The sequence below is a fragment of the Cryptomeria japonica genome, chromosome 9, assembly GCF_030272615.1.
Source record: "Cryptomeria japonica chromosome 9, Sugi_1.0, whole genome shotgun sequence".
Taxonomy (NCBI): Eukaryota; Viridiplantae; Streptophyta; class Pinopsida; order Cupressales; family Cupressaceae; genus Cryptomeria; species Cryptomeria japonica.
Window position 1 is genome coordinate 609,671,594 of NC_081413.1, and position 26,532 is coordinate 609,698,125.

At 38.6% G+C, this 26,532-nt stretch overlaps 1 protein-coding gene across 4 annotated transcripts in view; it reads right to left on the reverse strand.

The window, feature by feature from the left end:
• Positions 1–26,281, reverse strand: part of LOC131038838 (uncharacterized) — a 107,084-nt gene extending 80,803 nt beyond the window's left edge. For all 4 annotated transcript variants that reach the window (XM_057971567.2, XM_057971426.2, XM_057971636.2 and 1 more), the window contains exon 1: positions 25,846–26,281. In XM_057971567.2, the coding sequence (XP_057827550.1) occupies positions 25,846–26,068 (223 nt within the window). In that variant the 5' untranslated portion in view covers positions 26,069–26,281. The remainder of the gene's footprint in view (positions 1–25,845) is intronic.
• Positions 26,282–26,532: the final 251 nt, after the last annotated feature.

The following is a 26,532-nucleotide window of genomic DNA, read 5'->3' on the forward strand; positions in this document are numbered from 1 at the left end:
TGGATGTGACTCAATTGTTTGATGGGTTTGTCGTTAACCCAAGGGGCCTTACATATGCTCAATTGAAGAAAACTCAAGCAAGCTCAAGGATTTCTACACGGATGATTTGCAATGAAAGCCCTAGTTTTAAATTTTTTGTGATTTTTGAATTATGCAGAAAGTAAATGGGAGTAGGGTAGAGAGAACTATGCTAAAGCTAATCTAATCCTAAGAATAGGAGACGGGATCACTCATGCAAAATCAAACCACACTTCGTTTTGCCAGCAGAGCACAACTACACGAAGGTGGTGCAATCTTCAAAGGGTGCATGGAGTTTTTTCAAATCACCAATATGGACCATCAGATCGAACAATCTTAACTAATGATCGAAGTTAAGCGTACACACATAACAAAAGGCCTAGGCTAACTTTGCACAGTATACAACAATCAGCTGCACACCAAAAGTATGAGCTCGGATTCTACAACAAGTACTCCTATCAAATCCGATTCTCCTAACAACATGCAAGCAAATCTAATCTAATTGAAGAGAGCAAGACCATGCAGATTGCTAAAATAGAACAAGAATACACCATCAAAATCGAACAATGTATTAAGTTGGCTACTTCAACAATCCTGATGCAACAATCTCAGATAATAATCTCTCCTCCCTTTACAAATGAGGGGGTCACCCCTTTATATAGGCCTTAGGCCATGCAAACCCTAATTAGAGTTTCACCCAGAAGATTCTCCACTCAAGATGCAGCAAGGTGGGAATCAGCAATAAATACCCCATGAAGCCCATATACAATTATTCCATGAGCCTAAAATAGCACCCACTAGTGCATTAAATGCACCCCACTACATCGATCATGCCTAGAATATAATAAAAATCTCCATGCAAGGAATAAATGTCCATCATTCTTCATGCAACAGCAACATGCACAGAGAATCTGTCATGAAATCATAAATAAGGCGATTGCATGCAAGAAGATTCCTCATGCAACGGCGACATGCATTGACCGGACCCACACTTAGTCAAAATACCCTCAACAGTAAATACGCCACCATTATTCAACTAAAAGATTCTCGTCCAAGAATGGACGACCATTATCCCGTTCATTTATGGCGTATGCAATGAATTTGTTGACGACGGCTTCTAGCTCTCCGATGGAGACACTTGGCACATTTTCAATGTTGAATTCCATCAACGCGATTTCTTCCTCGCTCTTGGAAAAGAAGCTCTCCCACTCCATCATGATTTCCTGTGTCTTCTTCATTATACCGGAAAATGAAGAAACCTTTGCAAAATGTTCCTTAGGGAATGAACCTACGAAGAAGAACTAGTGCAACTAAGATTTGAGGGAGTTCAATGTTATTCCACCGTCATTGAGTTTCCTTACGAACAATGCCTCAATTGCACTGATGATTTCCTCCTGCACCCCTCTGATGGAATCTTTCAAAGTAAAGGAGTCTACACTGAATTTATCGAAGGTGTTCTTTCCTGAGCAAATGGCATAGAACCATCGGGGAAAGTCATAAGCTTCATTATCCTGAATTACTTTCCCATCAATCAAAATTTGTCTTGGAACCTTCGTCAAAGCCCAGAGTCGCGGAATGGTTAAGTCCTGGTAAACATGCACATCCTCCCACAATCCTTTTGTTGTCTCTAATCTGCTCAAGAGGGTCACAAACTTTGAATGAAGTTGAGCCAAGTCCTCGACGAATTTTCCCACCTCAATGTAAATATCTTCTATCCATTCCCTGGAATTTTGTGTCATTGCTCTAATAACTTTTGCATCATCAACAACTTCCTTAGGAAGGGAGGAAGGAGGAGTGAATGAAGGACCTGCCTCCCTGAGGGGTCTTTTAAAACTCCCGATGTACTCACATAGGGCTCTATTTTCTTCCCTTAGCCGCTTACATTTCGCCTTTGATTTCAGCATCTTTTCCCTCATAGCTAAGGAGGATTCTTCAAAGTCTCCCATTACTTGACCTGTGGAAGCATGGTCAAGATCAATCTGTCTGATAACATAATCCTCCTGCCTAATTTCGTTCCTATCTTTATCTACTGCAGGGATGGATCGGTTTCTTTTTCTCGTTCCCTTCTCAGCCTTCCTACCAACCAATCTGGAGCGGGAATGGAGTGACTATGAACCTCTATGTGTTCTTTCTCCTGTGACTCTTCTTCCATTTCGCCAAGGATAACTTCCACGAAGCTATCCTGACGAGCCTCTTCCTGGTGTGAGGGACTTTCTAGTCTTTGACTTCTTGGTTGATGGTGTCCTTGTGAAGTGTTAATGCTGAGTATGTCTGGTGCTCGAATGTTCTCTGGAGGTGGACCTACTGGATGTGAAAACATCTCTACTTCCTACACACTCGAGGAACTCGCCAATGAATGTTGCCTCTCTGTCCTTGCTCTCTTTTGTGGAGGTTCTTCCTGCTGGACTTCTTGTTGAACCTCCTGTAGAACTTCCTGCTGGATATCCTTCTTCCTTGCTGTCCTTGGTCTCTTTGGGGCATTTTTTCCTTTATCAATCCAGACTTCCCCTCCTGCCTGGGCCTGTGAAGAGCCTTTAGTCACCTCACTATGGGAATCTAGACTTCCCATTAGCTGATATGTCAGATGAACGTTTCCTTCTACCAACTTCCTTATCTGTCGGTCAATCCAGTGCTTTGTGAATTTCAGCACTGGTCTAGCCAGGACATTCAAATCATCCATTTCAAGTTCTAACCAATCTGGCAACTGAATGGGCTGATCTTTTACTTTCTCAAATTCAAGTTGCACCAAATCTTAATCCTCCTTCACCTAGTCCGACACCTGATAAATTTCACTTAACCTGATGGTGTTGAGGGGCAATCTGGAATGCATTTTCTTCTGAACCTCAAGGTCATCCTTGGCACCTGCCCAATAATATTCTAAGTGAAACTTGTGTATGAATTTGATGCCAGCAACCTTCTTGATTTGGCAGTAAGGATCATATTGGGCCCTGGACGTATAAAATGGCAGGCGATAGAATGCCAGTTCCCCTGCTACACTCTCAACGGCGTCCAAGCCTAGGCAAATTTCCATGAAGTCACCCAAGACAACTGGGAATTCAATTGATTGCTTCTTCTTCTTCTTCTTCTGCAATTGATCATAGGCAGTTAACTGTCTCATGAGCTCCAGCAATATGAGCTTGTCTGATGGATATCTTGGCAATTTGTATGACTAGAATGAGAATCCTTCTGTCCTGATGTAGGTGAATTTAGGAAATTGCAAGAATGTAGCTCCATTCTTTTGGACCAGGGCACTTGCTTGCAGCAACACCCTTATGTGCAACTTCTTTTGCATAAGTCGTGTCAAGGACATAGTGAAGGTGTCATTCGCCAACCTGTAAGAACTAACATTGTGAAGATGCAGCTGGGTATAACACTCATGTACTTTCAGCTGTGCTGGTCCGCAACCCATGATTCCTCTTGCTGGCAGACCATCAAATCCTCCCCTTCGCGCAAGCATATAGAACAGGGAGGAGCTCATGAAAAAGGACTGGAACCTTTTTTCTTTTAAGTTTTTTAACTGCTCGTGCAAGTAATGACCAATCAATCTGGCCCAGTCAACTAGCCCATTTGCATTCATGATCTCGCTTATGTAGAAGAACATCCAGGTTTCAAAGTTCACAGAATGTGAACACCCCATTACTCTGCTCGGCATCTTTATCAAGTCCACATACTCCTGCTTGAACTCAAAGATAATGAGTCTTTGGCATCTTGGAGGCATGCATTCTAGGCTTCAGCAACCACTGTTTGTTAATCAAATCAGCACACCTGGCAAGACCTGCTTCATATACTGCCTTAGCTTCGCTACTGGTCCTGTATGTCATGGAATAATGCGAAGGGATCCCAAAAGCCTCACCAATTGACTCCGGAGTCAAATGTTCTGCACACTCCAAGATCAAGTCTGGACACTGAATAGCAGGAGGAAAACCAGCTGCCGCAACAATTCCGCTCTTGACAATTTTGACAGCTGCTGGTGACGGACTATGCCCTGTTGTGTCAAACTTTTTGATCTTGAATGCAGCCAGATTGAACGTGCCCAAATTAGTATCGTTGATTTCTTCCCATCTGAAATTCAACCGGGAATGAGGAAGGAAACCTTTCATTTCTGCCTTGATCAATGCCTGCTTGGAGAGGGTAGTTGCCTTGCTTGATTCGGCCATCTTGAAAAGCACCTTGGAAACGATGAAAACAAAGACTAAGTATGACCACTCTTCACTTCTCCAATTCTTCTTTCTTGAATCCCGCACGTGAGAAATGAAATGTCTCTCCATGCTTATATAGAATCCTTCAAAACGTCCTGCTAAGTTAGGAGGCATCAAATTAGCAATTGAATTTATGATGCATCATACTTTCCCAATCATTGCACCATCCAAAAGGAACTTCCCTTGTGAGTGAGTTCAAATTTAGAAGTTTCGCTAAGTTAGGAGGCATCAAATTAGCAATTGAATTTATGATGCGTCATACTTTCCCAATCACTGCGCCATGCAAAAGGAACTTCCCTTGTGAGTTCGTTCGAATTTAGAAGTTTCATTAAATGCACTAAGCCATGCGTACTTAGAAGATTCTCTTCGCCAACTCATTAACTTCCACTCTTTCTAATTTCGGAAGGAAATTGAAGAGTTTTTTCAAGATTTGCTTGATTTCATTCTAACTTGTTGCCTTTTGCTTCTAAAGAAATTTTCATGCCATTTTCAACATCCCCTATTTTTTAGGGATCCCCCTAAAATATAGGAGCCAAGTTCATTGGATAGATAATTTCACCACGTTTCTGAATCATTGGATAGAGAATTTCACCATGATTCCGAATCTATAAAATTTTCCACATTCTGACAAGATTCGGTGTACAAAAATAGAAATTTCAAAAATTTGCCCGAGGGGATTTTTACTTTCGATTCCTCCTTGACCCTTTGACTTTCCATACCTTAGAATATTTTCTGAATTTTCAATCCTAGGTGTGGATTTTCACTGGAGAGGGAATTTCATCAATTTTGTGAATCCTCCATGACTTCTTGATTTTGGCGCCCAGCTGGAGAGTGGGGCGGACTTTTGCATTGGTGGAGGATTCAGTGAATTTGTGAATCCTACATGCCTCCTTCATTTTGGCGCCTAGCTGGAGAGTAGGGCGGAATTTTGACTTGGTGGAGGATTCAATGAAATTTGTGAATCCTCCATGCCTCCTTCATTTTGGCGCCTGTCCTTCATCTTGGGCGGAATTTTGACTTGGTGAAGGATTCAATGAAATTTGTGAATCCTCCATGCCTCCTTCATTTTGGCACCTGTCCTTCATCTTGGGTGGAATTTTGACTTGGTGGAAGATTCAATGAAATTTGTGAATCCTCCATGCCTCCTTCATTTTGGCGCCTGTCCTTCATCTTGGGCGGAATTTTGACTTGGTGGAGGATTCAATGAATTTGTGAATCCTCCATGCCTCCTTGATTTTGGCGCCCAGCTGGAGAGTAGGGCAGAATTTTGACTTGGTGGAGGATTCAATGAAATTTGTTAATCCTCCATGCCTCCTTCATTTTGGCACTTGTCCTTCATCTTGGGCAGAATTTTGACTTGGTGGAGGATTCAATGAATTTGTGAATCCTCCATGCCTCCTTGATTTTGGCGCCCAGCTGGAGAGTAGGGCAGAATTTTGACTTGGTGGAGGTTTCAATGAAATTTGTGAATCCTCCATGCCTCCTTCATTTTGGCGCATGTCCTTCATCTTGGGCGGAATTTTGACTTGGTGGAGGATTCAATGAAATTTGTGAATCCTCCATGCCTCCTTGATTTTGGCGCCCAACTGGAGAGTAGGGTGGTATTTTGACTTGGTGGAGGATTCAATGAAATTTGTGAATCTCCATGCCTCCTTGATTTTGGCGCCCAGCTGGAGAGTAGGGCGGAATTTTGACTTGGTGGAGGATTCAATGAAATTTGTGAATCCTCCATGCCTCCTTCATTTTGGCGCCCAACTGTGGCCTGGGGCGAAATTTTGCCTTGCTGGAGGATTCAGTGAATTTGTGAATCCTCCATGCCTCCATTTTGGCGCCATGTAAGAATTTGGGATGATTTTTCCAGACAAAGAGAATTTTCCCAAGCTTTCCATTTCAGGAGTGGGCTTCCAACACTCAACCGTCTTCTAGCTTTCTCTGTCTGCTTTCTGACTTTCTGGAATTAGAAAACAAATGTCTGATCTTTGTCGCCTTGCCCGAATGGTCCTATCAAAACAAACTTTCCAAAAATAGAAACCTTCAAAGTGTCAACATTAGACCCCTAGACAAGATACAAAAATGACTTACTATAAATAGAAACTTACTAAAAATAGAAATTACTAAAACTAGTAAGTTTGATTGTTGGCAAAATGACGACATTCCGGGACTCAGTAAAATCCCTAAAAAATAGAAAGTTGCTATGTTATGGGTCAAATTTTACTGGGAGGTTCCTTGAGGGGTCCTGATTCCAGTTGTATGTTCAGTTTTCCAAAACCCTAACAGAAACCCCAAGTCTAGGACAAAAGGTAGAAACCGTAAAAAAGGACAAAATAGGCCCTAGACTTAACCAAACTTGCTCAAACGAAAAGCAGATTTAATCAATATGACCCCCAAACACTTGCAAAGCAGAGAGACTAACGAGACTGCTGCAAAAAAGACCAAACGACCAAAAGGGCCTAAAAGTTAGGGGGTCCCTATCTGGGATGGGGTGATGTGTGATTAGGTCACCACGGGTCCTTTTATTCAAAACCAAAAAAATAAAGAAATTTACCCTATACTAGTTGAGAACATTTCACCCATGGTAATGCTTGAAAACTCCACCATGTGACCAAAAATCCTTCTATGACTACAAAGAAGTTACGGAGGAAGTTGGAAACATTGAAAACACCAAATTGATGGTTGAAAACGTCCTTCATTTTGGTACTAGGTTCATGTTTCTAACAACCAACACTTATCCCTACCATGCATGGTTGGTGACTTCCAAAAGATGCTACAAAGTCATCTGCTTGTTGTTAACTCCCAAGTCCCAACACCTAAGACTTGAAACAAGGACTCATTTATTGCTACTCCCATGGGTTTGACAACTTTATTTTTGGGTAGTCTTCCTTTCTTGTTAGCTACTTCAACCAACTTACTATTTTCATCCAAAAGCAGAAATTGTGTCACAAAGTTTGAACCATGCATAGCTTTAGCCAAGAATGCAAACATTTGATGTTGTATGTGTTCGCTAACTTGCAACTCTTCCCCCAAGGTCTAAATCCGCATCTCAATATCTTGTTGTCGTTGCCTAAGTTTCACTAGCTCTATTATGAGTAGACTAATTCTTTTTGAGGTTCTTTCTTCTTCCAATTGGTATCTTGTAGCATCTATCACCCATGGATGCAAGAAATCTGAAATGAAAAGGATGAGACATGAGCTGATTACCTCTATAGGTTTATCGAAACCTTCTTTCATTCTATCTATCCATGTATGAACTCCTTTCTTTGTCAAGTTGGTTAAGGGTGTTGCTCTATGTGAATGTCCTTCAACAGACCTTTTATCATGGTTGCATAAACTCAAGGATCTTCTCAATAAAGTTAGGGCAGCAAAGACTCCCAAACTAGTAAAACTTGAGTTCTATCCTAATTCATTTGCATGCCTAGAGCAATAATAGCATGAGCCAAGCATAAAATATTCATGTAATCAAACCCACATTTCATTTTTTTAACAAAAAAATGCCTACTACCTTAGAATCTCAATGATCAGTTTTAGTAACTTCGTTGATCCTCCCAAGCCTTTTCACATGTCAACATGTCATATTTTTTTGTCAAAAATCGTCTTATCTGAACATTGAGTACTTGATCTCTCTTGAATTGGAAAGTAGCTTGAGGATTAATCACATTGAATGGTATAACTAATAAGTCAATGCAACCAACAAGGCATTTGAAATTTGTGCATTTTCTCTTCTAGCAAAAATCTGATGGTATCTTGCTCTCAAGCAACTCTAGGGCTTGTTTGAATTCTCTCTCTCAAGAAACTCTAGGGCTTGCTTGAATTCTCTATCTGATGGTGATCCTGGGAACATATTACTGCACACCATGCTATACTGATTTGGAGACAAATGAATATCACAATAGAGATGGTGTTGCTTACCAGAAAATGAAAGAGTATGCATGTAATCCCTCACTAAGCAATTAGCTTCCCAAGCAAATTGCCCCTTGCAAGAAGTCATCTTTTTGTGTCTACTCCCATAGTTATATTTGGGAGGCCTCCAAGCACCCAATCTCTTCCTTCAAATCTAAGTTGTTGATTCTATAGACAGCTACCCATGAAATGCCACCAAAGTACACCCATACACATTTCAACTCCCATAATAGACATTGCATGGCATGCTTTATGCTCATCCATGGCTACATAAGTGGCTTGCTTATCTAGGAGCAAGGTATGCTAAATTTGTTAGGAACCATGATATCAAATTCTCAAAGACTCTAAAACTTCTTCTTGCAATATGCCTACCTTTCCACCACCATCTAGGCACACCTACATTAGCAAATGTAAGTGTACTCTCTTCAATTCAATTAGGCCTCCAATAAGGACAATAAAAATTGGCCTAATCAAATTCAATGATATCATCTTTTGGTACAATCTTATGTTGTCCCATTACATGCCCCTCATAGATACTTGGCAACAAATACATATTCTTAATCTTTTCCCCATGCTTACAATACTTTCTATGTTGACGAACATGTTGAAAGTGTTGGATATTGTTGAGAAGTTTGCTAGAATGAAGTGTTGTCATTGATGTCAACATATTCTTCTATGTGTTCCAGTGTTGCAGTCAAATTGGATGAGTTGGTTTGGCCAGTGTGTTGCAGATGAGTTGTTACGGATTGAAGGGTTTTGAGATAAGTATCTCCAGTTGATTCAATGGAAGTTTCAGTGGTCCGCATGGTGATTTGATCGAGTTATGAGATCGGGTATTGAGATTGGTTTTTCAGTTGTTTGTGTTGTTCAATGTTCTGGATTTTGCTCCACATTGCTCCGGAATTGCAATATCTTGGTTTGCAAATTTGGCAGAGTGTTTGGGATGTTCATATGTGTCCTCAATTCGGATGGTTCGTGATTTGGAGGTCTGCAAGTGAATCTTTCAGTTTGACAGTCAATATAGTGTATGTTCTTGAGGTTAGGTATAATGATGAAGATTCTAGTAAGTGGTGATCTTGTGGTAATTTACGTTGCTTGTGGATGTTTCTAGATCGTGTTCTATATGTGTTGATGGTCTGCATTGATCGCTGTGCGCGTTATTGATCATTTTCTTGATCCGGTGGCGTTCTTCGTGTTATGCAACATTCATGATGATTGTGGCATGTTGTGGATGTTTGTAGCGTAATTCTTGGAGATGTTGTGTGTTCGAGGAATTGATTTGGGTCCATACTATGTCTTAGCCGACATTGTTTTGGTCCGCATGTATTATTGTAGCATGTATGGTTATATGCTTTGTAATTTGTGATGAGTGTTGAGCCGACCTTGAAATATAGGTTGATGAATTGTATAAATATATGTAATAATCATGTGAGAGATATATTTGCATGTGTGAGTAATGATTTGATCTTTCAATAGCAGAGGAGAAGTGCGAAGAAGTGTGAAGAAGTGCGAAAGAAACTATAACTAGACATGTGGAAATGCTATTTCATCAGTCCATGATCCTCCGGATGTAATCCGAATATTTTTTAAGGCAATGAGTCTTCCCCAAGGTTGTAGCCCTTCTTGTTATGTGATTTGAGTAGTGAGCTCTTGGCAGTGTGCCTGAATGCATGTGCATTCCCCATTGTAATATTTCACTTACTCCTAACAAGGTATTATCTCATTGTGGGTAGGTTTCCACCATGGTTTTTCCCTTAACTGGGTTTTCCACGTCAAAAATTTGGTATTATTGTGTGTTATTGATGTGGTGTTGATTTGTGCTTTCATTGCTAATTATCAAATCTAAATTTGTGTTTGAGTTTAGTAAAGTTTGTGAGCAAATTGATTCACCCCCCCCCCTCTCAATTTGTTGCATTGTTGCCAGCAGAAAGGACATAGTGTTAAGGGAATCCATCCTATGATTGTTTCCTTCAACTTTTATATTGCACTCATCAGGATGATCAAGGAAGAAGTCGGTATTATGAAGAATCAATTAAAGAAGGGGCGAAACTACAAAGGAAGCGACCATATCAACTCAATCCCAATATGAAATTAAAAAAAAGAAAAAAGTGAAATGGATAAAATGCTTGTGGTAGTGTTGTGACCATTTCACACATCGCCCCATACCAAATGGGGACCCCCTCGTTTTGCTTGTTTTTCGCTCGTTTTCGCTTTTGTTTTTAGGGTTTTGTCAGTTAGTTGGTCGTCTGGATTTAGGGCCAAGCCTTAGGGTTTTAAATTTTGCCTTTTCAAGCCAAAATCCAGTCATTTTTGAGAGCTTTTGAGCTTCTTTTCTAGAATGCAAATTTTGAATGCAATGATTTCGCCAAAATGGTCTAATTTTCAATTGAAATGTTCATGCAGAGCTTAAACTTGTCTAAGTGTTGACCGTCAATATGAATTTTTGTTTGATTGAATATTTTGACCAAATTTTGACTTTTTTGAATTTTGATCCTGGGCATTGGAATTGATTTGTTTTCGCCTCGTGAAGTGTTAAAATGTGAAAAATCTTGTTATTTTGGCCTGTAGGAGCAAAATCGTCAAAACGAGGCAAGGCGAGGACAAGCAAGGCAAGGGACGACGTTTTGAAGGACATTGCAAAGGAGATCGAAGTTTAAAAGTCGTCAAGATCAAGGAAAAAATGTGGATCGCTCCTGTCCCTCTCCAAGGGACAAGGGCGATGATCCTTATAACATCGAAGGTACCTTGCAAAAGCGAGTGGGACGTGCGCAAAGGACACAAGCAATGATAATTATTCGCCTTACAATGGAGGTACGAAGGTCAAAGATACAAGATGAACATGAAGACATGAAGATCGCTCCTGTCCCTCTCCAAGGGACAAGGGCGATGTTAGGCCAAACATATGATATTCTTTGAAAATCACGTTAAGACAAAGGACGCACAAGGTTTTAAAAGGCATTTGGAAGATGATACAAGGAAAGGATCGTACCAAAATGGAGAATTTTAAGCAAAAACCTTAGGATCGCTCCTGTCCCTCTCCAAGGGACCAGGGCGATAATGGTCATAAGATGCACTCGCTCGCACAAGAAAGAAATTCAAATTCGAAGGACCACCAGATGATTGATTTGGACGTGGAAATGAAGGAGTTGAACGTTAAAAACGCAAGAATCATGCCAAAGATGGTGAATCGCTCCTGTCCCTCTCCAAGGGACCAGAGCGATGAGGTACGTCCCTTTATTTTCATATTTTTGGCGCCAAATAAACATTTCAAATTTTCCTTAAAATGCTAAGTTCGATAAAATTGAAAATCCATTTAAACTAGCATTTAATGTGGCGTTAAACATTTATTAATTATTTTGCCTTTATTAAAATCGAAATTTGCAAATTAAAAAACGCAAGGCATTAATAATTACTTATTTAATTAATAAAAAAATCGATTTCAAGCGCTCATATATGGAAGTCGGCCTTGTTATGTCATTGCAAATCATTTAAAAATCGTTTGAAATTGTTATATTTTATCAAGTCGGCCTAAGGGATAAATCGATGAGAGCGCTATATATATAGGGGGGTGAAAACTATTATTTTCACATCATTGTTTTACCTCTCTACATGCGAAGTAAGGAGGACGAAGGAAAGTGTTAAGTGTGTTCAAAGATAGTGCGAACATTCATCCAAAGGTGGCGCGAGTTTCATTCATCCAAAGGTGGCGCGAGTATCATCTTGTGTGGAGTGCGAAGTGTGTTTGAAGAGGTGCGAATTCCATCCAAGGTGGCGTAAGCAATCAAAAGGTGGTGCGAATTTGAAGACCACGCTTAAGGCGAATTTGCTAAGGACTTGGAGATTTATTTGTGCGAACTTGAAGATCCATTTGAGACCACGTTCAAGGCGATAATTGGAGATCACGTTCTATCCAGAGGTGGCGAAGTCAATTTTGAGGAGATCATATTGAAGATTATCTTCATACCTCAAATTTTGCCTAGGCAAATTTTGTTTTTGCATTCTAGAATTAGCTCTCTATCGAGGTATGGCGATTTAATTATTATTGTTTTATTTATTCATCGTCATATTTCAAATTTTGAAATTTTGATCCTTGAATTTCTCTTAGCTCAATCGTTGTATTTTAGGAAATGATAACTCTAGAGACTTATCATGAGGTTTCCTAAAATTTATCTCTCTTATTTACGTTGTTTATTGCAAAATCTATTTCTTATAGTGAAATGTTGTGTAGGTATGGCGACCCCAAAGGCGGGAGCATCCACCAGTCGCTCGGCTCTCATGAAAGAAGATCAGAAGACCGAAGAAGTGGAGACCAAGATCGCGTCCAAGTGGAGCAACATTGGAGATACCAACTTGGGGAACTTTAGCACAAGGAAGTTCCGAGAGGTCCCTTACATCGGCAAGCCATCACCTGTCGCCCGGAGAATAATAGAGAGTGGCATCATTAAGGCGGCCGGTTTTCCTCCAGCCATTCAATGCCACGAGTTGATGATCGAGTGTGCCCGTCATTACAATCCACAATCCAGGACAATTGTGTCCAATGAGGGAAACACTTTGGCGTACCTTTCAGAGGAAGCCATAAGTGAAGCCTTCCATCTTCCAGAGCACAGGGACATGATATACAAGAGCATTGAAGGAGCCAGATCAGTGTACGATGATGATCCAGATGCTTGCCTAAGCATAATCAACAAGAACTGGCTACTTAAGAGTCGTCCCCGTCTGAGCAAAGTACCGAACACACCACACAGGATTGATTTCCAAGAGGAGTACAGAGATTTGATCACCATGCTCAACAGAGTTACAGGAGCACCTCATGCCTTCTATTTTGAGAAATGGATGTTTTACTTCATCCAGGTGATTGTTCAAGGAAAGGGTACAATACATTGGGCTAGGATAATTAGCCATTGCTTAGACGTACAGTTGAGAAGACTCAGGGCTACTAAGTCCTTCCACATGAGTTCATACGTCATCTATGCCTTAATCAGGAGCGTTGAGTACGCAGGACTACCTCACAGAGGAGTGATTGGAAGAGGACCCGGCGAGGTCAGAGTTTGTGAATCCTATACCTACTTGCATCATCCACCAAGGAAGAACTACAAGTTGATCAATGATACTTTCACAATGAACATCACAAGGACGCTGCAAGGAGGGATTCACAACAGATTATCTCAGGATGCCCAGGAATTCATCAAGAGGTACGGTGCTTGGTTCATTCAGTTTCCCAAGTTCACTTACATTAGAGTGTATGGATGTCCTTTACCTCCATACATGTTGCCGAGGTACCCGACAGACAGAATTGTGTTACTTGAAGTAACAAGGCAGTTGGCAGCATATGTGAAGGCATTCAGACACAGACATCAGAATGGAGTTCAGGTACCTATTATTTTGGGTAATTCAGTTGAGGTATGTCCTAATGTCTTAGCCATGGATGACGCAGAGAAGGAGTTAGCCTTGTATCCTTTTTCATCTTTTGCTTGGAGGAATAGTTTTGATCCACATGGACATTTAGAGGAGACGGTCGGTAGAAGATTTAGACATGAGTACCAGATTGAAGATTTTATGATGAATCTCCTAGATGATCTCGAAGTAAAACGAAAGATACATTCTATATTGCCTTTGGATTTCATCAGGAAATGTAAGATTTACAGAGTAGCCGACCAAGCTCAGGACAACGGCAGGCACATCCAATCTTCATATGATAGAGAAAGCAAAACAATAAGTTTGAATTGGAATGAGCCCGAGGCCGTGGATTTAGATGATTTGATGGCACCAGTCTTGTCTTGTACTCGCAGATGGGTAGACGTTCAGCATCAGAAGTTGAGAGAACAAGGCATAGCCATGTCTTTTACTTTGGAAGAAAAGCCAGCCGAAGGTGGAGCCAGTGTTAGTGAAGGCAATCCTAATCCTAGGAATTCAGGTGAAGGTAACCTTCGATGTGCTAGTGAGGGCAATCTCCATTCGAGAGGTTCAAAGAGAAAGGAAAGATCAGAAAATAAAGAGCCTTCCAAGAAAAAGCAAGGTGCTAACAAAGATCAAACACCAGGTACTTCTTCCAGGCCAGAGGATAGAACAGTTCGAGTGGAAGAATCCATGGAATCGATGGTACAGAATGACAGACAGGAAGAAGAACAGGCACAGCATGTTTCATCCGATGGATCTCTCCAAGACTATGATTTAGATAATGATAATGAAGTAACATCTCCTCCCAGACAAGAAGAAATAGTACATAAAGAGATTCAAGTTCCAGAGACAAGATCAAATATCCCAGATTGGTTGAAGGAAAGATTGACTAAGGTGATCGTAATTGAGGACGAGGACAGTGCAATTGATTTAGAGAGCCTTGTTGGACGCTCACATATGACAACAGAGAAAAAGAAGGCTACAAAGATGTCCAAGATGATTCGAGATGAGACTGGATCAAGAAAACTGCAGATAGCTACACCGGCAGCAGACAAATATGAGGGTGAGATCCTAGCAGAGGACTATCATATACAGACTATTGAGTTAGGACCATCCACAGCAGAGCAGACTTTAGATGATGCCACCGACACATTTGAGGCATTGAAGGACAAGTTTAGAGAAGAAGTAGAAAAGAATAGAAAGCTTGAGAAAGAGGTCGGTGCATGGAGGACATATTTCAGTCACATCAATGAACCTTTGGGACGTCAGGATCCAGTTAGATCACCATTGCAGGCATTGCCCCTTCAATCAATCAATGAAGCAGAAAGATTCAGGAATATGGTCCAGCGTACATGTAGTTGGATGGATAGATCTCACACGGTGGCCATTGAGTTTGTTACAAGGATGTCGAAGATCACCCATCAGGCTATCCAAGTTCTTGAGATTATTCACAGATTGATGGCAACAGTAGCTGCATTTGCCCATACCAAGGACGTTGTCATCCCTGTCTTGAAAGTTATAAGACATACATCCAGAAGAATTTTAGCACAAGAGAGGATCTTAGAAGGTGATTCTCACAGTTTGTTTCAGTGGTCAACCTTACTCCATATAAAGAGTGTTCTCTTTGAGGACATCAGTGTTAGATGTGGCCAAGTTGAGGAGGTGATCAATCCGATCCAGGACAGAGTATTTGAGGTACTTCGTACCATTCTTGGCAGAAGGATCGAGGTCGAGACAGATGTGGATTTACAAGAATTTGAAGATAGAATCAAGATCATCTTTCGCAAGGACGCAGATGTTACAGATGAGCAGTATGACCAGATGTATGCTACCATGCTCCTGATTGATAGAACAAAGGAACTTGAACCTACTTGGGACACAGCTCTTCTAGATGCATTTGATCAGGTTATCCACTTAGAAGAGAGTATCAAGAATCTTCCCGAGATTCCAAGCACAGAAATCGAAGGAATCGTGACAAAATTCATTGCATATGCTAAGAAAGAGAATTGGAAAGGGAATAAGATTCTAGATGAAAGGTTGTTACAGATGACATGACATCTTATTTCTCATTGGTTGATACCTCCTAGATTTTTGTGCCAAATTTAATATTTGGCTATGTATTTAATATTGTTCAGTAAAAAGGAGGTCATTTGTAACAAACCCTAATTACGGTTTAGGTGTCATGATCTTGTCCATTGATTTACTTTCAATCTGGACCTTTCATTGTAACTGGGGATGCTATTTATACCCCCATTTTTCATTTCATTGGTAATAGAGTTCATAGTGAATAAGTGTGAGAGAAGCAATTTTTATTTTGTAGCAAGATTGAGTCTTGAAGAGAGAAATTCAAGCAATTGTTGTATATGATGACTTGGAAATCAATAAAATATTGAAGTTATGGTGTTTTGTTGCAAATCTCTTAAGTTATCTTCATGGTTGCTGGATGTACTTGAATCACGCTCAATCAAAGTAGTTTGTTAATTTGAAAGGCTAAGTGTGAGATTTGATATTTGGTAGGATTCGCTATCCAAACCACTAGCTTCTTGCTGATTGTAGGAACGCCTTGCGTGGTCGACTGGAAAACATTTTGAGTCCTTAACCTTCAAGCATTTTCGCATCTAGGATATGTACCTTCGTAGTAGTGTCCTTGGTCTTTGATGCATTGAACCATTATATTACCTTAGAAGATCGCACTAATTTCAATTGAGTTGTTACCTTATGGCAAAATTGAAGTTGGTTGAGTCTTGCCAAATCTCATTCATGCTAAGTCGTTCATAGGGTTAGGCTAGATTAGACTTTCTTAAAACCTGTCCTTTTTCCATTTTTTTTGAAAGTTCCTTTTAGATTAGTAAAATCTTCGAGCTTTTGGAATCCGTAAGACGCCTTGAAGGAAACAGCAAATCACATCATACCACTAAAAAAGCTTGTCCACACGTGGAGAACCCACTAAAAGAACCTTGGAGTCCATCTAACTGATCCTTTTCGCAGATCTTCAGCAGTTAGAGACTATTTTCTCAAGAGAGGATAAGATGCCTGTCGGTATTTTATTCTGTGTATGATTGTGTACAAAATACACGTCAACAGGTAGGTATCATCAAATCAATAGAGGATATGGAATGGATCAGCCCCATGGCCATATAAAACAAGAAAACCGGAGATATAAGATTTGTCTATATTTCAAAGAACTCAATAAAGCATTCATTTATGACCCCTTCCCAACTCCTTTTACAGAAGAAATCTTGGAATCTATAGCAAGACAGGAAATGTATTCAATGGTTTCTTCGAATATCATTAAGTCAAGATCCGCAAGGAAGATCAGCCAAACACAACCTTTGCTACGGAATGGTGATCATTCATGTACACCATCATGCCATTTGGTCTAAAAAATGCACCAACAATATTCAAATGCATCATGGTCAATGTGTTCAAAGACTTTGTTCATGACTTCTTGGAAGTTTATCTAGATGACTGGATAGTGTATGTGTAATGTCCCCCTTTCTTTGAGTGATAATTAATTAATTAAATGTTAAATAGTCCTAAGTGCTATGGGATTATTTAAATTTAATTAATTAGCAGCTGGACATTGTTTATTTTATAAAGTGACTTTATAATAATGTCAATGACAAATTATAAAGTAAAGTCACTTTTGAGGGGAAAAGTAAATTAAAAGAGAAATAAAATAAAGTATTACTTTCGAAAAGGAAAAGTATTATGAAAGGAGAAAAAAGTGCAATGAGGATTCATTCTTGACTTGTTATTTTGAAAGAAACTTTTCCTTGAGAGCTTAGCTTGCAGGTTCAGTAAACCCTAGGACGGAAACCCTAGAGGTTTTGGCTGTTTGGACGAATCAGGATTCACAGTTGCACATCATTAACCAGTTTTCATGGAGATTCGATGATCTATCTTGCAGATTTTCAGAGGGTTTGTTATTTTATGTATGGAGCCATTTCCAGTACGTGTTACTTGATGGCATAAGGCATCTTTTGATTTGTAACAGCAGCATGTGTTTGTAAACAGTAATACTTTTCTATATCAAAGAATACCATTGGCTTATTTAGATTCTCTGTATTACATTGATTGATTTCCTTGAAAATCTGTATTGTTGATCTTGCATGTTCAATTTATATGTTTGCATGTCACAATATTATATTATGATGAAACAAAATATGAGCAAAAAAGAAAACCCATATCAGATTTGAAGCAATGTCGGAGTCTGGGATATTTCAGTACTATCAAAGCTGGTGATCTTGCCAGCCTGTTAGGGTTTTAGCAGCACATGTCAGATTTTGCAGTTGCATGTGTGTTGGATGTTATTGCATGGCAATTTGGGGAATAGCCAGATGATTGCATGTCAGTTTAGGAGCAGTTTATGAAGAGGTTTACCATTGCATGTTATTTCCAAGCAGTCTTAGTTAGTGGATTTGCATTGCATGTCAATTTGGTGGATACCCAGATGGTTGCATGTTACTTTTGATTAGTTTGGAGGATACCCAAATGGTTGCGTGTTGTTGCATATCAAAATTTATGGTTGCATGCTGCTTCTAATCAGTTGCATGTCAGAATTTATAGTTGCGTGTTGCTTCTAATCAGTTGCATGTCAGAATTTATAGTTGTGTGTTGCTTCTAATCAGTTGCATGTCAGTTTGAAATCAGTTGTTTCAGCCACATGCAACAAGTTTATAAAGGTCACAACAATGGGTAGAATTATAGACGGAAGATTGCCACCTACTTTCCTTCCAAAATCAGCATCACATACAGCGGGTGTAAAAAAGGTTACAACAATGGATAAAAGCATTACAAGTTCATCAAGGAAGGATAGAAGGGATAGTATATGTCCACAAAGAAATGATCAACATATGGACAAGCTTATGAATGGTATGAATGACTTCTTTCAAGCATTTCAAAAATATCAATCATATATATTATTATTGTTAAAGAAATTGCTTTAGGGAGAAGCTAAGAAGATGGATAAGAGGCATAACTACGATGAACACATTGAAGTCACTAAAGATGAGCATATAGATCATTCCAATGCTGAAAATTCATTTGAAGAAGAGGCACATGAGACTTGTGGCAGCTATGGTAATGTTGCTGAAAGGGAAGGAAGTTAATTCTGATTTGGTTATGCATAATAACATTGGTACATTAATTTTTCATGAACCGGTACTTGAACATGCATCTACAAATGTGGATGTTGTGACTAATAAGGATGACAAAATAGTAGCCATGGGTACAAATTCAGATTTAAGCAATTTTGAAAGAGACATTGTTCATACATATGAAGGTTTTGTGGATCAAAGACTTCTAGAACAGCATGATTTGAATGATCAATCTATGGTTGAGGAAGAATATGTGGAAGAGTGTGTGGAAAAGAACATTATTTCAGATTGGAAAGACCTAACCCATCACGAAGAACTCAAGGAATCCACCTATGTTTCAGCATCACAGCATCACACCATCATGACTCTTGGGTGGGACATAACGCTTCAAAAGAGGACTTTTGTGAAGAAGAGGTCAAGGAGGTAGCTGATTTTGAGAGGCGTGACTTTGAATGCAAATCAGAAAAACAATTCTCTAAGGCAGCCACACCTATGGGGCAACTTTCACATGAAGATGCAAATTTCAGTCATAACATAGGCGCTACAACTTTTGGATCAATCAACAATGATCTGCATAAGAAGGAGCTCACAGATTTAAGCTACTTGCAAGGTATGACCGCCCTTAGTAATTTTGATATTCCTTGCTTTGTACACATGATTACATTGGAGGAATACTTGTCAAGATTAGATGAGGCATATAGTCTTAGAGAGCTGATTATAAAGACTAAGAGATTGCCTAACAAGAAGATCCTACAATTTGATAATGTTTGGTTTGTCATGGGTTGGAGGCAAAAAACATAACAGCTAAGGAGGTGCAGGTATGGATCAGTTTTATGATAGCTAAGACAGCTAGGAGAATATGTGACTTCTTCCTAAGGGGGTCAAATGGTAATGGATCCTTGTTTGTTGGTGATAGTGGAAGCATTCCCAAGATGATTCTAGGTCTGATTTTTCGTTCCAGCAGTGTTGTTGCCTTTTGCACCAGCAATATGGAGAGGATATACATGTCTGATTTTGCACACATGATGGATACCTTTCAGATTTTCATGAGACCCATCAGTCCTAGAGTGATATACTTTGATGGAGATTTGATAAGGGACATTTATCCCTTCATTTGCAGCCTATATGATGATGTTCATTCACCCCACTCTTGGTATAAGGGTGAATGGAACAGCCGGTTTCTTTTGGACAGCGGTTTGTCACACACTGTTTTTTCATGATTCACATGCTTCCGTGGTGTCTAGAGAGAGTCTCTACAAAGATTTTTCAGTTTATATCAGAGTAAAGCAGCATAAACATGGTGGAGCAAAGCAGAACTTTGGTAAATGTGTTGATTACTTGAAGAGGATCATTGTTCTTTTGAGAGTTAGAGTCTTCAAGATTCTCTTCACATCTATGTTGCAGCATTGTATACTTCATGTGAGACCATGCAAAGGTCCTAGATTAATTTGGGATCCAGGTATTGGCTGAAACATTTGAGCTTAATGCAGATTTGATACATGTGATTGCTTGAGGACAAACAATCTTGCGGTGAGAGGAATGTAATGTCACCTTTTCTTTGAGTGATAATTAATTAATTAAATGTTCAATAGTCTTACGTGCTATGGGATTATTTAAATTTAATTAATTAGCAGTTCGACATACTTTATTTTATAAAGTGACTTTATAATAATGTCAATGACAAATTATAAAGTAAAGTCACTTTTGAGGGGAAATGTAAATTAAAAGACAAATAAAATAAAGTATTACTTTCGAAAAGGAAAAGTATTATAAAAGGAGAAAAAAGTGCAATGAGGATTCATTCTTGACTTGTTATTTTGAAAGAAACTTTTCCTTGAGAGCTTGAGAGCTTAGCTTGCAGGTTCAGTAAACCCTAGGACGGAAACCCTGGAGGTTTTGGCTGTTTGGACGAAAACCTAGATCAGCCCACTTGGTGAATTCATCTCAGGATTCACAGTTGCACATCATTAACCAGTTTTCATGGAGATTCGATGATCTATCTTGCAGATTTTCAGAGGGTTTGTTATTTTATGTATGGAGCCATTTCCAATACGTGTTACTTAATGGCATTAGGCATCTTTTGATTTGTAACAGCAGCATGTGTTTGTAAACAATAATACTTTTCTATATCAAAGAATACCATTGGCTTATTTAGATTCTCTGTATTACATTGATTGATTTCCTTGAAAATCTGTATTGTTGATCTTGCATGTTCAATTTATATGTTTGCATGTCACAATATTATATTATGATGAAACAAAATATGAGCAAAAAGGAAAAACCCATATCAGATTTGAAGCAATATCAGAGTCTAGGATATTTCAATAAATGTCATCGGCAATAATGTTGAGGGTTCCTTAGGGTTTGAAACTCTATCTACCTTGTTAATGGCAGCTGAAATTGTCTTCTTTGTTTACACATCCGAGTGTACATGTGGAGCCATGTTCTCATTGTTAAATAATATGTTTGTGCCCGTAGAAATCCTTCTAGAAGATGCATCATCACCCCACACATGAATGGTTGTCCAATTGTGTAGGGAGGTAGGTGACAGGAGCAACGAGAAATGGCAAGAGTGTCAAAGTTCAGGTGTTGGTAATACCCTGTGACTCATACCACAAGTTAGTGATCGAGGTTTGGAAGCCACAAGTTAGGGATCGAGGTTTGGAAGGGAGATATTTTGATGAGAGGTAGTCCGACTCTCCGACAAAGGCTTGTGAAAGAGCAAGATTTGGCAGAAAGGTATGAAGAGGTGGACAAGTTGATAGCCCGATAGGAGAAGGGAATGAAAACAAGGATGGTTGTGAGGTTGGTCTGAATGGGAAAGTCTAAAATCCTGACAGAAGGATAGAAGAAAGCAGACATGGCCAATTTTCTAAGTTAGTGTAAATTGTCAAGGAAAGTCATGGAAAGCTTACACTTGTTGTCCTCATTTTTGGATTCTCAAAAATGTGACAACCCCTACAATTTTCTGCCTAAAAAAGTGTCATTTTTGTCTCCAAGGCACGTTTTACAAGGTACAAAACTCACATTTGATAGTGTCAAATCATTGGGGGGTGTCTTTGCCATCATTGTCCAAGTTTTGGTGAGTTTTGGTCTTCCTTTTCCTAGCTTTCTGTGCAATTTCGGGTTTCAAAATAGTCATTGCAAGTTGAAGATTTTACTCTATGGCACGCTTCCCGAGGCAAAATTTCGCTTCGCCCTTGGATTGGCTCAATCGTCAGTCCATCCTCGAACCACGTTTCAAATTTCATCGCATTCTAGGTTCGTTTGATATGTCTTTCCTTCAATTTCGGATTTTTTCTCCCTGACTGTAAGTGGGAAATTTTCCTTGAATTTTAAGTTTTAATGATTTTCTTTGTTTTAGACTTTGTAGGGAAATTTTTGGCTAATTACAAGTGCACTTTATTGAAAAAAGAACTTATAACTTACTTTTTATTTCCCCCTTGATGCTTTTTGACTTTTTAAGTCATAATAGGGATGTTTTGGATAAGTTACAAGTTAATTTTAAATTGCATATTTAAAAATAACTTGTAATTATTTTCTAAAACCCCTATTTTAATGTCTTTTGCTTGTAATAGGGATTTTAAACCCCTATTACATGCGTTAAGTTATTTAAAACTTGTTGTAGGGATTTTATTTTCCCTTTACAAGTAATTTAACTTGCACATCTCTTTCCAAAACCCGATTTTGCTTAGAAATGGAATAAAGTGACAATGCTATTGTGCCCAAAAAACCCAATTTTTTCCATAAAGTGTAAATTGAGGAGTTTTAAACTTGCAATTGAATTTCTAAAACCCGATTTTGCCTTGTTGAGAGAAAAGTAACATTTTAAACTTGTAATATGGGAATTAAAACCCAATTTTCACTATTACATGTAAAATGAAACTACTTGTTCTTTCCCAAAAACCCGACCAGCAATATTGGAGGATTTTGTTGACAATTTCCACAGATTTTTGTGGAGAAATCTTAGGAGGAGGAAGGCGTTTTGGATTCCTTGCTATTTTCATGCATTTTCCAACTCTCTTCATGCCATTTGTACGACATTATCGCTGGTTTTATGGTGTTTTAACAGCAAAAACGTTTTTGAAAAATGTCACGATTTTCTTATTCAAGTGCCACGAATCTTGTCTTTCCTAAATCGTTTTGGCTTGTCTTGCCTAGGCATGGAGGTTGGGTGCTTTACTTGACCGATTCTTCATGCTTTTAATGGGCATTTTGATACATATGGCATTTTTTCAAAAACATGGCTAGGGTTTGAATCTTCTTCTTTTTTCTATAAGAGATTCTTTCTCTTCATGATAGTTGTTAGTTTTGTTTTGCTATTTCCTAAAATCGGTTTTTGTGAGAGATTTTCCCCTTTATTCCAAGTTTCAAAGATGAAAAATACCCATTCTTTCAAAATCGGGTTTCTAGAACCGGATTACATGTTGAAAGTTCTTCCCATTTTCTTGAAGATGATCTTCCCAAAATCTTTTCATTTTCACTCATATTCATTTCCATCATCCGTACATACCATTCCCACCATTTCATCCACTCATTTCACACCTTCATTCATTTTTCCCATTTAAAGTCTACTTGCAGTCAGCCATCCAAAACCCGAAATTGGTCCAAAATGCACTCAAAAAACACTTGAAAATGAGTCTTAAAGGTCCAATTACAAGTGCAAACTTGTAGTTACCCAGTACACATATGAAGTTGCATGTTTGTTCTCCACAATTGCAAGTTAATGCTCTTGTTTATCCCACACATGTAATGCAGTTTCCAAAACCCAAAATTCACTTGTGAGCCCATTTTTGCATCAGTTTATCCCTTCCCTTGTCAGTCCAGTTTATACACACGACCTACCAAATCAATGGATTAAGACATGGGCATTATTTTGCAAGTAGATTTCAAGATTGGAGGATGATACAAAGAAGAGATAAAATAACAATTCATGGTTGAGAGCATAGAATGCTTTCAAGACAAAGATGGTCATGACATGAAAAGAGGAAGGCAACCCTTTCCGTCCTGAAAAGATAGTACTACCTCAAGCAAGAAGACAAGGATGCAAGTTCCTGTTCCAGTTCAAGATGTCTTTACCAATCCAAAATACTTCAAGTTCTAGCATCCTGAAGCGACATGAAAATCATCACATACAAATGATGATGTAGTTAGAGTCGCGTCTTTAGACACATGGAATAGTTTTAGTTATACATTTGTAATTTTGTTTTGACAAGCTACATGTAAAAAAAAATAACTTTGTAATTGCAAGTTTACTCATTACTTGCACTTTTGTAATTACATGTAAAGCAACTACAAGTTGTGTTCAATTAAGACTGTAGTTGAAATAACTAATCATAGTTAGTTATTGAATAAGTCTTGGTGGTTGAGAGAATTTCTCAAGTTAGTTGGGATCCTCCCACCTTTTTCTCAAGGCTCCTCTTCTATAAATACTTGAGGGGGTCTATTTTAATCTTTATCTTTTGGAAAGCAAGCAAAAACTCTGCCAAATTTACAGCAAAGAAGTCTTTGAGCTTTCATTTGTGAATTCAAGAATTGAAAGGAATAGAAGGAAATTGCTCAAGCTTTGAGTCTTTGTGCTACATTCTTGAGTTTGTGTTCTATATTATCTTTCTTGCGAGTGTTTCTTAAAGAGCTTAATCGCATTTGATTTGCAGTCTTTGTGCTAGAAGTATTTGAGGTTAATATAAATTATAATAAATATTCTTTTGAGAGGAACTGTAAGTCTTTGTGCTTGCACTTATTCTTAAAAGAGTTTAGAAGCAGATTTTGTGAGAAATAGCTGTGAGTCTTTGAGCTTATACTACTTCCCATTGTTTTCAGTAGAAAATAGTAAGATATTCCAATTTTTGAACTATTATAATTTGTTCTTGATAGCGTTAGTATAGAAAAAGGTAGATAGGACTTCATATAATCAAGACTTTGAGCTTGATATTGTTGTCTCATCCCGAAGGAAGCGACGGAAGTCTTTGAGCTTTCAGGAAACTTCATTTCCTTTCTCTCATTTCATTTCAAAAGTTATTACTGTTGTTTTATGTTAAATTGCTATCACTTTTATGTGAAGAGAAAAGGATATTGGCTTTCTTGAAAGAAGAAGAAAAATTGCTGTCCCATCCTATTTTATTTTTAAAGTTGTAGTTAAATGGGGGGAGCTTTCTCTTAATTAAAAGAGTTTTACTCACACACTGTGGTTGAAACCACAATTTTGTATATTTCTTCAAGTGTACAAAATTTTCAACCAACAACACTGACTTAGAAAATTGGTCATGCCTCCACGCTTCAAAATTTTGGGAGTCTTAAACAGATGCATGGGAGATGACGAGGAAGTACTTGTACACAATTTTGGATCAAGTTGAATGCTGATGATAGAAGATGGACATTTTGGACAACAATATAGATTAAGGGAAAAAGGGGGCATGACAAAAATATAGAAAATGGAAGCTTTATAATACCAAATATGAAGACCATGGCAGAAAAGTGGTGCAGTTACATGTTTGTATTAACAGCTACGGTGAGAGAAAAAGAACTGTTAGCATAACCATTATCCACCAAAACAAATCCAAACTAAGAATTGATAATATGCATGGTAGAATGACTAAAGCTAAGGGGGGCTGATTAGACAATCCTAACAGAAAGCAAGGTACTTGTTCAAAACTCGGATGGCACTCGCAACTCCATACTTTGTAGATACGGGTTTTTAACCAAAAGACTAAATCGAGGTCTTCAATAATGAACCCACTTTCTTTGTAATTTATCGATAGACTAGTGATAGCAGCCACTAATATTAATCACAAGGCTGGCTAGAAAAACAAATTGGGTTTGGCTTAATGATGACTGTGTGTCATCTTTATAAATCCCATTAACACTTTTCACTAGCATGCAAATTGTGGCATCGTATATCTAACCAGCTATAGTTTGGGCATCTGTCAGATTTGCAATCTAAGTTCTCTACGGTGAGCTGCAAAATGGGTGAGCAAATTCTATCTATATGAAATGTGGTGAAATTGAATACACCATAAGGTTCCAATCAACCCAAATATGTACCAAAATCACTTTGGTTTTCACAAATTCAAGCTAGGTAATGTTCAGGTACAACTACACAAGATGACTCATCTCCACAGCATTTCTAAAATAAAATTCAGCAAAAACCCACAGAAAATCCCTCCAGTTGAGACAAACGAAAATAGCTAAAAGCGGAAATCAAAAGAATTTGTAAAGATTAAAAAATATCTTACCCAATGCACCCACAGTGGTCTCCCATGGGAAATCCGATGAAACAGCAGGGTCAGCAGCTGCAGCTGATACAATATCATTGACAATTGAAGCCTTCACTGTGGACACTTTTCTTCTCGATGTCCACTTCCCTGTTTTGCACTTGCCACTCTGCACTAAACAGAGGCCTGTACTGTTTTTCGCCGCGAGAGAAGTTGAGAGTATAAGTTCCATTTGCGTCCTCATTTGTTACGTGCCCGCCTCTTCCTAGTTTTAAACTTCATTGATGTTTTCACAACCACAGAGACAGTTTTCCTACAGATATTTGTGGCGATAAAAATATAATAATTTATGTTTGAAGAATCCTTTAAGTATTTCGCTCGCTCCAGTAGACAACACAAAATATCATATGACGTTTAAATAGGATTTATAAGCGGCTAACTACCAAAATGTGAAGTATGAAAGTGCACACCTTACATTTTTTGCACCGTTTTACATGATTTTGTGGGGATGTCATTATCATATAGCCTTTTACCATATGGCTTGTTTTATATGTGATGGTTTATTTTAATACTAAATTATTATTTTGTATAAAAATTTATTATTATGATTGGTTAATTTTTTTAGAGTTTCTAGTTATCTACGAGGTTCTATTTCTTACCTAAATTTTTACTCATGATTTAATTTTTCAATTTGAAATTCAAAATATT